Source organism: Trachemys scripta, chromosome 19 (assembly GCF_013100865.1).
Source record: "Trachemys scripta elegans isolate TJP31775 chromosome 19, CAS_Tse_1.0, whole genome shotgun sequence".
Lineage (NCBI taxonomy): Eukaryota > Metazoa > Chordata > Testudines > Emydidae > Trachemys > Trachemys scripta.
Genome location: NC_048316.1, coordinates 15,400,422 through 15,415,544, shown reverse-complemented (window position 1 = coordinate 15,415,544; position 15,123 = coordinate 15,400,422). Strand labels below are relative to the sequence as shown.

General features: G+C 51.0%; 1 protein-coding gene across 1 annotated transcript; it reads right to left on the bottom strand.

The window, feature by feature from the left end:
- Nucleotides 1-2,036: 2,036 nt before the first annotated feature.
- On the bottom strand, nt 2,037-11,971 carry TAS1R2 (taste 1 receptor member 2). The gene is made up of 6 exons (XM_034753667.1): nt 11,790-11,971; nt 8,351-8,651; nt 7,123-7,881; nt 5,794-6,006; nt 4,756-4,876; nt 2,037-3,317 (listed from the first exon to the last, which is right to left on the bottom strand). Exons 1-6 carry the CDS (start codon nt 11,969-11,971, stop codon nt 2,389-2,391), a joined length of 2,505 nt encoding a protein of 834 aa, XP_034609558.1. The 3' UTR covers nt 2,037-2,388.
- Between the last annotated feature and the right edge of the window lie 3,152 nt (nt 11,972-15,123).

Here is a 15,123-nt window from a genome sequence, read left to right as displayed (position 1 = left end):
GGCGGAGCGGCACAGCTCGCAGGTCGGTGAGCGGAGCGGAGCGGCTCACAGGTCGGTGAGCGGAGCAGGGCGGAGCGGCACGGCTCACAGGTCGGTGAGCGGAGCGGAGCAGCTGCCAGAGCAGTTCGTGGGACGGCAGGAGTGGGACTGCAGGTGGAGTGGAGCAGTTCGTGGTGAAGGCTGGGTGGAACCCCACGGAGAAGCAGCTGGTTGGCCTCGGATCACGTAAGGTGCCCCTTAACAACCTGCTCACCCCCCCCTTTTGAACTCTGGGGCTGCACTGATCAGGGACAGAGACTTTGGGGGGGTTGTCGGACTTTTGGGACTTTGGTGATTCTTGGGTCGCTGGTTTCAAGAACCAACGGGAGAGGACACGGCCCAATTTGCTGGGGTGGGTCTTCGCTCATGGTTTGGTCTATGAACTCTAGTTGTGGTGTTTTTCCAATTTAATGCTGATGAGTTTCATAGCTATCTCCATCCTCTGATACACCAAAGCACAGGTCTATGGGTAATCTTGGTTCTCGTCCAAACATTAAGAGATATGGGGTGACTCCTGTAGCATCATTCTTTGTGGCATTGTAGGCGTGCACCAGATATGCAACATGTTGGCTCCAGGTTGCTTTCTGCTCTGGTCGCAAAGTCCCCAACATATCTAATAGGGTTCGGTTGAACCTCTCTGGCTGAGGATCACCTTGCGGGTGATAAGGCGTTGTTCTAGACTTCTTAATTCCCGCTATCCTCAGCACCTCCTTCAGAAGATGACTCTCAAAGTCCCGCCCCTGATCCGAGTGTATCCGGGCTGGAAATCCATAAACTGAGAAATATTTCTCCCACAGTACTCGAGCAACAGTGGTGGCCCTCTGATCACGCGTGGGATATGCCTGCGCATATCGTGTATAATGGTCAGTCACTACTAGAATGTTCCCAATATTCCTCTTGTCTACTTCTAAAGACAAGAAATCGATGCATACCAGTTCCAAAGGTTTGGTGCTGGTGATGTTCTTGAGATATGCAGCCCTCGTGGGCAGAGTTTTCCTTTGAACACATCGAGCGCAAGTCTCACATTTCCTACGAACATCTTCAGCCATCCGGGGCCAATAGAATCTACTACGAAGAAGTTCCAGGGTCCTCTCCATCCCTAAATGTCCAAAGTCATCATGCAGGGCCCTCATGGCCAGGGCTCTGTACTCTTTTGGCAGCACTAGTTGTGCTCGTTGCTTTTGTAAAGGGTCGGTGGTCATTCGATGTAACACTCCCTGGATCAGTTTTAGTTTGGTCCATTCTCTCAATAGTAGTTTACCCTCCGGGTTAGGAGGGACAACCGAGGGCTATTATCCTTCCCTTTATAGTTATGACAGCTGCTAATCCTGCATTTTCCCAGTCCGCTTTCAAAAGCTTTTTATGCCAGCTCCAAGCTAATAGTATCTTGTCTGGTTGCATAGAGTCATGTAGCAATGCACTTGGGCCTCATCAGCTAGAAGAAACTAACTCAAAATATGGACACAGCTCTCTAGCTTAGGTTGTTTAAGGCAAAATTTTCACTAATGGCTACCGAGTTTCGGTGCTCAGTTCAGCACCCTTTGGGGGCTCGGTTTATTTTAGGGATACTGGGCACCCACAAGTCCATGGAGTCAATGGTAACTGAAGGTGCTTGGCAGCTTTGAACACAGGGCCCCACAGGCCTCTAACTGGGGCACCCAGAATTACTAGCCACTGCTGGAAATGCTGGGCCTTAATGTCTTGACCTGGGGTGAACTTTGTGACAACTTTATTGTTGGGAAGGGCCAGATCAGCCAAAGCAAAACTCTTTGTGAAAATGTTTTGCTTTGGATGAAAGTTCCATTGGGAAGGTTTCTCTGGTCCAGGATGGAATTTAGGCGTGCGTGTGCGTGCATGCGTGTGTGTGTGTGTGTGTGTAATGACCAGGGTATAGAGTCGGTCTCTTTGAATCTGGCCCAGTGAATATTTAATTATTTATACAAAATGGAACCGCTACAATGGGAGAGACTGAGAGAGAGAAGAGACACGCACCTTGTACCCAGATCCCAGGGGAGTGCCCTCACTCCTGGGCTGTTGGCTAGTCTGGAGTGAGTCGCTTACTCTCTTTTTGCAGAAGACTTTGACCCGTCTAGTTCTTGTTCTGATGCAGAACCAAAACAAATGTCAAAACCTTGAGTTGTTTCATGAAATAGAACTCCTGTTTTCCAGCCAACCCTAGTTATTGTACGTGTTGCCTTGTTTGAGGGGGTAGGAGGGAAATTTGCAAGATTCATACAGTTGTACAATCTACTTCTTGAGGAGATAAAGACTCTCCTCCAACACAGATGGGTTGGAACTGGGGCTTCTTTCACTATGGGGACTGTCTCCATACAAAGACGAGGTACCTGGTTAGTCCTGTCTCATGGTGTAGCTCTGGATGGCAGTTTGGAAGTAAGCAGCCGTGTTGCGTTCTGGATGGAAAAATATCAGATAACACTTGGGACCAAAGTAACCCATGGAGATCCCAAGCAAATTGATTACCACGGCCATGGCATCGCAGATGGTCACCAACACAGCACTGTACACAGACATGACCAGGAAAATGGCAATCCCGGAAACGGAATAGCAGGTCATGCACAGTGTGATGTACTTGGCTTCATTGTAGTTCTTGGGAAGCTCCTTGCCCATGTAGGAAAAATAAAAGCACAGAATAGAGAGACATGTATCTAGACTGCTGTTCATTATCAAGGCCAACTTGTAGCTCTTGTTGCATTGCAGCACTACTATAGAGGGGTCGTCCTTCAGATCTACCAGAACTGGAGCAGGAGGGTTGATGATAATGTTGGTCACAATGATGGCGACTTTCAGAGCTAAAATTACGGTTATAAAAATGTACTGGCCGTTGTACTTCGTCCAGTAGCTGTAGGCTCTGGGCAGCCGGGCAGCCATCTTGAAAATGCTGATGATCTGGAAGGACCTGACGGTGATGCAGGAGATGCACACGGTGAAGCAGAGGCTGAACACTGTTTGCCGGCACTTGCATTTGAACTCTGTCGGGATTCCTACGTACATGGGGACGTTGAGGAAACCGATGACCAGAGACACCAGCATGAGGAAGCACATCCTGCCTCCTGCGGACTTCACCACAGGGGTTTGCGAATGAATGGCAAATGTGACAGATATGACTAGAGTGGCTATGAGGCCCAGCACCGAGAATAGCAGCAACACCACTGAAGTGCCTTCTTGCCATTCCAGATATTTCACAAGCCTTGGATAGCACTCTTGACTTCTGGCACTGGACCACTGGTGAGCTGGACAAGGCTGGCAGTTGTACGGGTCTGCAAAACAAAACGTGGTGTTTCTGAAAGACCCTAGCAAGGGCTGTCTTGTCTGTAAATAGTCAATATGTCTGGTAAGAGCATAACTGATGGGAGCGATGCTAAAGGTTTTGCACCCATACTAGCTCAGGCTGCTGTCTTGTCAGCTCTCACTAGCTAAGCAGGGTCAGACCTGGTCAATTCTGGATTGGGAGACCTCCATGGGAACCCCAAAGTAGTGGTGGTTTTTCAGTAGCTAAAACTCTTCTTTCTGATTAACATGTAAACCAGTGCCGTAAGCTTGGTCTTAGGGGTACACTGTGCTGTAGGAGGTGAAGTCATTCAAATGAGAGGTAAAGCCACTAACGGTCCTTAGTGATCCCATGGGTTTGTTTTGGTTCATTTTTCTTTGCGAGTGTAGGGATTTTAACCCTAGTGTCTTGGCTAAATTCCAATCTGGGTAATTGCATTCTACATCCCAAAATTCCCCCTAAACTTGAAGTTGGAGTCAGTGTTCCTTTTCCCTCCTGCTGGAGTAATTTCGTTGTGCACCGTTACCCTATTGTGTTCCACCCTAGAAGTGACTGCACTTCAACGGTGGCCACATTTCCTCAGAGTACATAGTTTGTCAAGCTTCTTGGAATCCTTCAGGATAGACGGTGCTATGCAAATTTAAGATATAAATAACACCTAAGGTCTTCTATTTGAGGATCTCACATGACATTGCAAACATTAATTTAAGCTTCCCAGCTCCCTGATAAGGTAGGGTGTTATGAAATCCATTTTACAGATGCAGAAACTGAGCCACAGCGAGGCCATGTAACTTGCCTACCGTCAAGTGGTGAATCACTGTTAGAAGTGACAATGGAAGTCAGGTCTTCTGACTCTTCATCCCGTTTTCTAACTACACCTTTACCCCCATGCCAGCTCCCGCTCCCTACACACACACACACCACACACAGAGAATCTGAATCCGTGAGAGGAAGCGTGACCTTGTGGGGATTATTACTACAGTAATGGAGATCTCGGCCGAGACTGGGGCCCCATTGTGCCAGCTAATATAAAAACACATAGTGAGGGGCAGTGCCTGCCCAAAAGAGTTTACAATCCCAATGAAAAAAACAAAAGAAGGATTTATTATCCCATATTATAGGTATGGGACTGACTCCCAGAGAGAACTAAGTGACTTGCCCAAGGGCACACCGGAAATGTGGCAAGGCCAGGAACTGAAACCAACTCTTCTGGGTAGGAGATTCATTCCTTTCATAGATTCTCGGACCAGATGGGACCATTAGATAATCTAGTCTGACCTCCTGCATAGTGCAGGCCAGAGAGTCTCACTCAGCTACCGCTATCTAGAGCCCATTAACTTAACTATAGGCCTTCTGCAGGGAACAAGCACTGTCGGATTGATATGAAAACAAGGTGCATTTAGGCTTGTACGTTGCATTTTCCTTACCATTGTTGTTGAGGAAAGTCCCTGCTTCACAGTCGATACACTTAAAACAGCAGCTGCTAACGCTTATGGGCTTCCTCCGCTGCCCGTACTCACACTCCTGGGAACAGACTGAAATGGGGACCTGGGTAAAAGGGAATTGGAGGAAAACAATGACGATCTCATAGCAACTTCCAGGTGAGTCGGAAGAACTTGTAAATGTTCCATAATAGTTGGTATCCAATTCCAATTCAGCCACAGCATAGACAGGAAAGGGGATACACAGCTGGGGTAAAGCCAACCAAACAATATGCTTTACCTTTAAATAGGAAGCAGAGTTTAGACTGGGCCCCTCTTGGGATTCAGCCATCAGTTACGCGTACCTGCTATAACTTTACCGGCAAGTTTACCATGTTCCAATGGCAAAGAGCCAGGGATTGATTTCTTGGGATGGCCATAAGCAAAACATTCCTAGGATCAATCTAACTACTGCATCACCTTTAAATAGAGAAGAGGGATGGGCATAGCCACAAAGGCAACACTCATCTGGGAATAACCTCACGAGCCACCGGATGTCGCTGTTGTACCAGACAAACAGCTGGAGGAACATTCTTCTGGCAGGAGGCAATTTAGAATATTAAAGCAAAGAGCCAGACTTTCAGGCCTTGTGTGTTTATGCACAAGTCTGGCACACACAGCCCCTTCTGACCACTTTTTTTGTCGCCTGTCATTTTGTTGCCCAAGTGATAGGATTTACGTGCTCGAATCCCATTTGTGTGTGTAACTATGGCACAATAATCCCTAGCTTCTATATAGCACTTTACATTCGAAGAGTTCAAAGCACTTGACAACGGAGGTCAGTATCATTCTCTCTGTTTTACAGATTGGGAAACTGAGGCACAAAGCGGGGAAGTGACTTGGCTGAGATCACCCAGCATGCCAGTGGCAAATAGAACCCAGGTCTAGCTCTGTACTCTATCGACTAAGTTCTACTGCCTTGGGTTTTGCTCATGTAGTTCCATGACTTTCCCACATGTGTGATAATGGGTGGAGGGAACTTGCCGTGTTGTTTGGGGTGTGCCAGGAGATGTTCTGGGTGGTGAACAGCAGCTTCTGGTTCTTTGTGCTGTAGGAGGCGATTTTCTGAAAAGGGTGGTTGGGTTGGTCCCACTTCCACTGGATGATCTCGAAGCTGTTTGGAGTGTCGCCTTTCTCTCTGAAGTTGATCTTCTTGTCGAGCAGAGAGAAGTTCACGCGCTTCACCTCTGGCACTAGCTGCAAATGGAGAAGGATGAGATGAACAGTGCACACGTCCTGCTAGGCACTGAAGTTAGAGATTGGGGTCACTTCCTGAACGTCTGGTTCTGCTCGGAAAAGAGACGTTGCCTCAGGAGCAGCCCATGGGTTTTTTACTTGGTAATTCCAGGTCAAATGCTCTCGGTCAGCAGAAATTTTCTTCTAAGAACCAACATGGCAAACTCACCCTTGGATCAGAAAGTCAAACTGGGCTCTTCTGGCTCACATATCCCCAAAGATTCTGCAACTGGGACTCGATCAACCAGGCTGATGCATGAGTCAGAAGAGAAGCCAGCTTGCTCCCTTGAACTATGTTGGCTTTGCAAGAGATCTAAAACCCCTGCCACTCGTGTTCATGCTGAGCAGTATCTTGCATCCCGTTGATCACAATGGGACTGCTGGTTGAGTAAGGGGAGAGAGTGGCAGATTCTGCCATCCTCGCCCTGGGCTGTGGGATGTGGATCTGACTCTCTGAAGACCCTGGAGCAGGTCTGTTGAGTAAGATGTTGCCGTTTTGACACCCACTTAGCAGAACAGAACTGTGCTCCAAAAGGTGCTGCAGGAAGTGGTCGTGGTAAATGCCGTAATGTTGCTGTTCCTGTGAGTCAGTGCGGACCCCTGCCACACACGCCCAGTGTGGTGTTTGTGTGAGGTGGGCACTGTTCTCACAGAGATCCTGTCCTTTGGATGGGGGGCCAAAATTAGACTAGGGTAAGGGCATGTACACCTGCATAGAGGTGGGCTCTCTGCCGTAGCGTGAGTTTGGGACTCGGTACCTGCTGTCATTCTACAAAAGTTCCTTTGACCAAGTGAGCTGGATGCAGGCGCGATCTATCTGTCCCTGCTAAGCAAGGAGACTGTGCTTCTGGGACAGCCACATGGAACTGGGGGCAAGCTATTCTGCAACATGGACAGTTGTCATCTGACCCATCTGATGCAGACCACCAAGCAGCCATCAGAGACTAACACCTTTCTGTTCCTAGCCACATGGACTGGAGGGAAAAGGCTCTACAGCACTCTCCCAATGCCCCAAGCCATGTGGTCCCGCACCCTTAAAACGTGGCTTGGATTTCTCAATGCAAGCATGTAGCCAACCTGCCAGGGGTAAACCATCCGCTTGTGGCATCCTGTGGTATTGCAGCCCAGCAGCCTGTGCAAAGCATGAGCCACGATGTAGACAGAAGAGTAGACGCTGAAGTCTGTGCGCTCCCCTTGGGCCCTCATAGTCTGGTCTGCGTCTCGGGCAGCTCCGAGGCACTGGTCGCACGCTTGATTGCACGTAGTTTGGTTACTCGCCTGCCCATTGTCTTCTTTTGCCAGGCTGACCCTGAAATCATCAAAACCAGGAATGGAGAATTCTTTTGCTGCCACCCCCAGGATGGTGCCCACCCTCCAGAGGTCAGTGATGTTGTACAAGGTGGGTTCAATGGCCCAGGCTTCGGCGGCAATCCACACCAAATCCGTGACATTCTGGCGGACAACTTCTTGGAAGAAGAACGGTAGCGTCATCTCCAAGGACAGGACGATGACCACGTTGGCCGTACTGTGGATGACCTTGCTGATGATGGCCTTGATCTTTCCCTGCAACTCTAGTGGGAGCAGCTGGCTGCTGCGGGGAACTGGGATGACGTCCTGCATTGCCACGCAGATCCCGGTAGCCCTGGCCCACAGGAGCTTCAGGTTCTGCCGCCCATAATCATCGTCGCTGTACAGAACGTTGATCCAGTTCCACTGGAACTCCTTCAGCAGGAGCAGCATGGCCACGATCTGCTGCTCCATGCTGGAAATGGCGCGGAAGGCACTGGGAAAGCGTTCGCGGTCGTTCAGCTCATTAGTGGTTGCCCTGTAGGAGATCTAGGGGCAGGGAGGAACAGGGAAGGGACAAAGTGAATATACAGACATGACTTACACCTGGTACAACAGCTTTGGACTTGTACAGGGTGTATTGACTTAGGGATTGGTTTTCTCTGGAGTGCAGACTTAATGCTGTCATCATGCACAAATTAGGGGCTGGTCTAACTACAGAAATGGAGCGTGTCTGAGATCCAGAAAGCCAGGAGATGCCCAAGTGAGAAGTCCAGCAGCAGCACTCCGCACATCTGGTGTGATTTATGTATAAAGTGACCAGATTATCCCAATGAAAATATGGGATGCCTGTTGCTTGCCACCCAATGGGGAGCATGTGACACAGGGAGGTTTGAGTGTGCTGAAGCTACAGGGGGCTGACTCACTTCAAACCAAAGCGCGGGAGATATGTTCATGAAATCGTTAGTGAGGCAAGCCCTGGAAGGTTTGTCCAGCCCTAATGTGGGCACCAACGTACCTGTGGAATGAAGAAAAGACTCAATACGTGGGCCACTATAACAGCTGCTTGTGAAGAGTCTGGGCCAATAACAGCCAGCACCCGGGGCTGGTAGTGTGTATAGTTATTTTGCAGCTGCACCACAGAGTGCTCGTTGGCGAGGAAATACAAGATGGGGTGGATGGAGTTGGTGAAATAACAGACGTCGACCATCTCGTAGCCTAGGGAGACACCAGGCAGCAGAGTACTGGAATTGTTGATCTGCTCCACTGCGAACCTCATGGCCCGGAGGTGGCTGTAGCTTGCTATCTTCAGCTTGTACCTAGGAGGAATGTAAAACGATGAGCGATGGGTGCAGGAACCCATCCAGTGAGAGAACGCGTCTGGCTTTGGGCTTATGCAGCGAGTCTCAAAGAGGATGCCCTCCCTTAGTGTTGTATAGCATTGCAGGCTGAGGACCCTGGGCCCAACTCTGTAAGGTGCTGAGAACGCATAACTCCCACTAGCTTCAGGATTGTGCCCCAAATTCTACCCTGAATATAGCGCTCCTATAGGAGTCAATGGGAGCCAGGTGGGTAATGGGCCATCATTATGGGAAGCAGCGTGGTCTGTTGGACAGAGCACTGGAGTGAGACTCGGGGGACCGGGATTCTTTTCCAAGCTCTGCCACTGACCTGCTGGGTGACCTTGGCCAAGTCAGTTCCCTTCTCCATGCCTCAGTTTCCCATTTGTAACACAGGGATAACGATACTGACATCCCTTTGTAAAGCGCTGTGGGATCTACTGATGAAAAGTTCTATATAAGAGTTAGGGTTTGTTGTTATCAGGGTTTGAACCCCAACCCCTCAGCACAGGCCTCTACCAGTTGAACTACAGGAGTAACTTCCTTAGTTAGTGTAGTAGGCTGTTATCCTCTAGCGGTCCAGCCAACAGTGGGGAGATGTGACACACGCTCTGCTAATTTCTTATGCTTGCCACTAAAGGCAGGATTATAATAGTGTTTTCCTCCACCATCTGGGCCAAGATTATCTTCTGGTTAAGATCACGTGACTGGAAGCCAGGCCTTTAGATTTCTAGAGTGAGCCCTGCTGCTGACTTTGAGCACTTAACCTCTCTGGGCATCATCCCACCCCCTGCCAAAATGGGTGTCATTGCAGGATCATGAAGCTTAATTCATGCTTGGGAAGGGCTTTGAGATCTTTGGATGAAATGCACTATGCAATGTGAGTGAAATTCAGCCCTAAACAGGACCTATGTACCACTTATAATATATGGAGATATATACCTATCTCATAGAACTGGAAGGGACCTTGCAAGGTCATCAAGGCCAGCCCCCTGCCTTCACTAGCAGGACCAGTTTTTTTGCCCCAGATCCCTAAATGGCCCCCCTCAAGGATTGAACTCATCACCCTGGGTTTAACAGGCCAATGCTCAAACCACATCCCTCCCCCCTAAGCCCCACTGGGGTGGTGCACAGCCCTTGTGCTTGCATTTCACCCCATAAGCCTAAGTGCAAAGTGTTCTGATTGGCTCTGGCTGGCTGCAAAGGGGGTACATGCTGTCCCCATCCAAGAAGTGGCACAGCTTGTGTGCTCCTGCTGCATCTTGCGGAGCTCTGGGGAAGCATTGTGAATATCCTTCCTGAGGCCGAGCGGCTCCCCACTGCCTCCAGCATGGAACCTGTGTGTGTATATATATCTCCTCAATATATGTTCCATTCTATATGCATCTGAAGAAGTGGGCTGTAGTCCACGAAAGCTTATGCTCTAATAAATTTGTTAGTCTCTAAGGTGCCACAAGTACTCCTGTTCTTCTTTTTGCGGATACAGACTAACACGGCTGCTACTCTGAAACCTGTGACTTAACAGTACAGTCTGGCCTGGTGTCCTGTCCTTCGTCAGGCAAAACTCCTCTTGAAGTCAGTTTGGTGGTGGGGAGGGCCCCCGTTTGGCCTGATGTGCCCGGGTAAAAGTTGGGAGGTGAGAGGAGAAATTGCACAGGCCTGAGCAAAGACTTTAGGAAGCGTCCCTTAGGAGTTCAGCTGTGCTGTGTGTCCCGGGGGCAAAAGTCCCGATGAACACCTTCAGGAGTGTCTGATTTGGGAATGCTGGCCATCAGCAGCAGGCAAGGTGCACACCTGAGTAGGCTGCCAGCTAAGGGTATGTCTACACTGCCACCGGAGGTATGATTGCAGCGTCAGTAGGGCATACCCGAGCTAGAGTTGATGTAGCCAGTGTAATCCACACACCTCCCGGGTGTGGTGCTTCGCCCCTCTAGTGGCACCGAGACCACTTAGAGAGTAATGAGTCTGCTACAGCCTTAGCTAAGAGCCATGTGTCTTTTAGCTCATACAGGAGAGGATCATTAATCTCTAAGTGGTCTTGGTGCCACTAGAGGGGACGGAGCACCACACCCAGGAGGTGTGTGGGTTACACTAGCCATCTGAATAAGTACCCAGGGTCCTGGGCAGGCTTGTACAGCCTCCGCCATGCTGCTGCAGCTTCACTGCTATGCCTAAAAACCTTTTGAGGGTCTAGGCCTAAGTGACTTGCCTCTGGTCACACAGGGGATCTGTGGCAGAGCAGAAGATTGAACGTTGGTCTCCTGACTTCCCATGAACCAGCCTTCTGCCCCTGTTCATTATGCTGGGTACTGGGTGTACACATAGTACGCAAGAGACCCTGCCCTGAAGAACGCACAATTTAAATAGACAAGACAGACCATGACTGGGATTCGAAGCAGAGGCAGAGGGAGACAAAGTGACGTACCCAAGGTCACACCGCAGGTCAGTGGCAGAGCCAGGCTTGGGCCTGAGGTCTCCTGGCTCCCAATCCAGTAGCCTGTCCACTGGCCCATGACGAGCAATCCCTCCTCCTGGGCAGACCCATTAGCCTGAATGGGTCTGCTTGGATGAGCAAGAACCATTTGTTTAAGGAGTGGGATGGAAAAGGGCTTGCACAGCCAGGCAGTGATAGACTAGCAAAGCATCACAAGAGATCCATTTCAACTGTTAAACAGCTGATCAGTTTTGTTTCATTTGACGCATCTGCGGTGACACCAGATATTTGAATAGAGATTGAGGGCCACCACTTTCAAACATGGGTGGTTAATTTTGGACACCTAATGGCCTCCTTATCGGATGGGCTGAGTTCCCCTAGCTCTCATTAAAGCCTGTGGGAGCTCATCGCTTCTGACAAGGGGGCTGCTGGTTTAGGTGCCTGTAGTCCAGCACTTAGGCGTGAAAGTTTTGGCTGAAATGGTTTGTCCCAGGTCACGCGCAGGAAGTCTGTGGCAGAGCGAGGAAAAGAACCCAGGTTTATGAGTCCCCGCTAGGTGCCTCAGCCACAAAAGCCCTTCCTTCCTTCCCCCTTCACCAGGAACTAACCAATGCTGGCTGCAGTGCGGCCCCAAACTCTTTCATCGCCCTGCCCAGCCCCAGCGACACCCGTTTCCTACTTACGCTTGACACGTGGGTACCGCCGAGTGGCTGAGATGGGGGCTGCTCATGGTTTCAGTGTGCAGCGAGAAAAGCCCCCCGAGGAGGTAATCCCCAGCCAGATGGAAATCGGAATACTGCGTCTCTGAGACTGCCACGGCCAGCAAGACGCTAACGCACATAGCGATCACCCCTGTGCTCCTCATGGTTCTATGGTGCCTTCATAACCAGCTGCTGAGGAGCGCCCAGAGTAGGTTTCTTGCCCGGGCTCTGCCAGCCGCTGGGTCTGGTGCTCGTTTTCACAAATTTCTGCTGACTTATTTACATACATTTCAGGGGCCAGCCAGAAAGGATTTGTGTGTGTTTACATTTTTCATGGACTATTGCATGGCCATGGGCAGTTAAAGCCAGCAAGGGCTGTGCATCAGATGGGACGCTCCTTGCTTGGAAGAGGAAATGCCTGTTAGAAGGCAATTATTGTAACACCGATGTTTGTTAAGGGACTGCACTGCTGTGCATTTGCCAGCGCTCTGCAGAAATCCATCAGGCCCTCATCAAGTGGGAGGCAGCGTAGCCTAATTGATAGGGTTACTGGCCTGGAGATCTGGGTTCTGATCTTCATTTAGCCACTGGCCTACTGTATGAGCCTGGGCAAGTCTCTTCGCTTCCCTGTACATCTGTACAGGTTGAGACTTGGAAGACGGTGGCGTGTGTAGTCATTTTCCCTGCCCCTGTGTAATCAGTTTCCTCTATTTTAAAGAAATATATATTTAGAATAGGAAAACATGTTTACAAAGCCCCAACAATTAACAGGGAGACTCAAGAGCAGGCATGGGATCCGAAGACGACATTTATTTATTTAGGGTCCACATTTACAGTACCATCTAGTGATTTTGGGGTGTCTTAAAGTCTGGGCATCACAATCAGAGGCACTGTTTAAAGCCGCTCTTGTGAGCAATGGCCGAGATGTTTCTTGGCAGAAAAAGTCATTTTGATTAAATCAGTTTTTTTTCCCCACGATCATTTCAGTTTTAACAAAATTTCATTTTGGAAAAAAATGTGGGGGGGGGGAGAGAACGAAAATGTCAAAATATAGTTTCGTCCCAATTTTTTTCCCCCCAATATCTTGAAATGTTTTGCAGGACAAACTATCTGTTTTCAGATCCAGGTGACTTCTGGGTGCTGTTGTAATACAACTAATAAGTAGAAGCCCTTACTCCAAACCCCTGTGTAAGGGGACAGTTGGCCACTGACTAAAATTTAGTTGGGTGGGGGGATTGGTTGGCTAGCTCCCAGTACCAAAACAAAGGGGAAGGGTCGATGGGAAATCAGGACCCTGAGACGGGCAGTCCCCAGGGGCAATGGGGAGAGGCCAACGCTCCAGGCCAGCCTGATTGACAAAGCAGGCAGGCTAATGAGAGAGTCAGGAGGCCAGGGGTCCCGTCCTCCACGTGTGAGCTGGAACTGCCTGGCCGGGGGCCGAGCTGAGGAGAGAGCAGGAGACGGAGCAGAGCTGCGTCCGCGCCAGCCTGAACCAGAGAAGTAGCCCAGGGAGTTGCTCTGGAGGCAGAGCGACAGCAGTGCAGAGTGGGGCTGGAGCAGCAAGGGGTAGGGTGACCAGATGTCCCGATAGTCAGGGCTTTGTCTTATGTAGGCGCCTATTATCCCCTGCCCTGATTTTTCACACTTGCTATCTGGTCACTCTAGCAAGGGGGGACCCTGGGCAGTGGGCCCAGCTCAGGGAGATGCCCCCAGCCAAGATGGCTTGCAGGCCAGATTTGTGGGGGGGTGGCTGATGCTGGGAAGAAGGGCCCTCCCACCTAGAACAGGGGAGGGCAAACTACGGCCCATGGGATTGCCAGCCCCGTGGCGCAGCAGGGCTAAGGCAGGCTCCCTGCCTGGCCTGGCCCCGCGCCGCTCCCGGAAGCGGCTGGTACCATGTCCCTGCGGCCCCTGGGGGGAGGGGCAGGATGGAGGGCTCCATGCGTGGCCCTCGCCTGCAGGCACCGCCCCCCGCAGCTCCCATTGGTTGGGAACGGGGAACCGCGGCCAATGGGAGTTTCGGTGGTGGTACCCACAGGCGAGGACAGCACACGGTGGAGCCGCCTGTCCCACTCCACCCCCAGGAGCCACTGCTGGACATGCTGGCCACTTCCGGGAGTGGTGCGGGGCAAGGGCAGGCAGGGCCTGCTGCGCGCCACTGCCACCCCGGAGCCTGCACACCGAACCCCTCCTGAACCCCAAACCCCTGCCCTGAGCCACCTCCCACACTCCGCACTCCCTGCCTGAGCTCCCTGCCGCATCCCTCCTGCACCCCACCCTCCTGCCACGAGTTCCCTCCTGCACCCTGCACCCCTCCTGCACCCCAACCCCTTGCCCTGAGCCACCTCCCACANTTCCTGCACCCCTCCTGCACCCCAACCCCTTGCCCTGAGCCCCCTCCCACACACTGCACCCCCTCCTGTACCCCCTCCTACACCCCTGCCGCACCCCAACCCCTTGCCCTGAACCCCATCCTGCACACTGCACCCCCTCCCACACCCTGCACTCCCTCCCACATCCCAACCTCCTGCCCCAGCCCTACATTCATGGCCCTGCATACAATTTCCCCATCCAGATGTGACCCTCGGGCCAAAAAGTTTGCCCACCCCTGACCTAGAACCTGAAGGCATGTGTCCAAGCAAGTGTCCGACCCGCAGCATCCTTGCAGCACAGCCAGGGCCTGAGAAGGCCTGGGACATGTGAGGGACAGACTGAACTTCCCTTATGTTCCAGAGACGGTTGGTTATGATGTCCCCGTGCCGCAGAGTGGGGTGACGAGTTTTCCTTTAACCTTTTCCTTTTTTTTCCTTATGTTTTTTTTAATTGGTTGCTGTTTAATAAATTGTATTTGCTTTGAACCGTATGCCATGATCAGTGGGTCAGGGAAGTGCCCAGAGCACCCTGGAGTGGGGGACACCCTAGCCCCTGTCCTAAGAGACCATGACAAGGTGGGGAGTCGAGCCTCCAGGAATCCTGGGCCCAGCCTTGCCAGGGTTACAAGGTCTCTGCCACCCACCCAGGAGAGTGGAAGGGGAAGGTCCTTGTGGTCAGGCAGGCCTCTGGGTAAAGGAAGTGGGAGCGAGGACTCAGATCTTTTCGTTAGCCCATTTCACCGGGGCAGTGTATAAACCAGGAAAGTCCCCCACAATAGCAGGACCATTCCCCTGCTTACACCTGTACCACACAGGCCCAAACCCTGCCCTATTTCCCCCTGAATAGGAAAACGTGAAACTAAGGCAAACACAAAATTGCATGGTTTGAAGGCAGAATGCTTTTTAACACCCTTGTTTTTAGACAACTTTTTAAAAACTTGCTT

Bases quoted from the DNA above. Each gene is read 5' to 3' on its own strand.
- TAS1R2 (XM_034753667.1), bottom strand. From the start codon at position 11,971: ATGAGGAGCACAGGGGTGATCGCTATGTGCGTTAGCGTCTTGCTGGCC. The intron at 7,882-8,350 runs GTACGTTGGTGC...CCCTGCCCCTAG, and splicing joins GTCTTTTCTTCATTCCACAG to ATCTCCTACAGGGCAACCAC. The intron at 4,877-5,793 runs GCAAGTTCCCTC...CCTTTTACCCAG, and splicing joins GGCACACCCCAAACAACACG to GTCCCCATTTCAGTCTGTTC.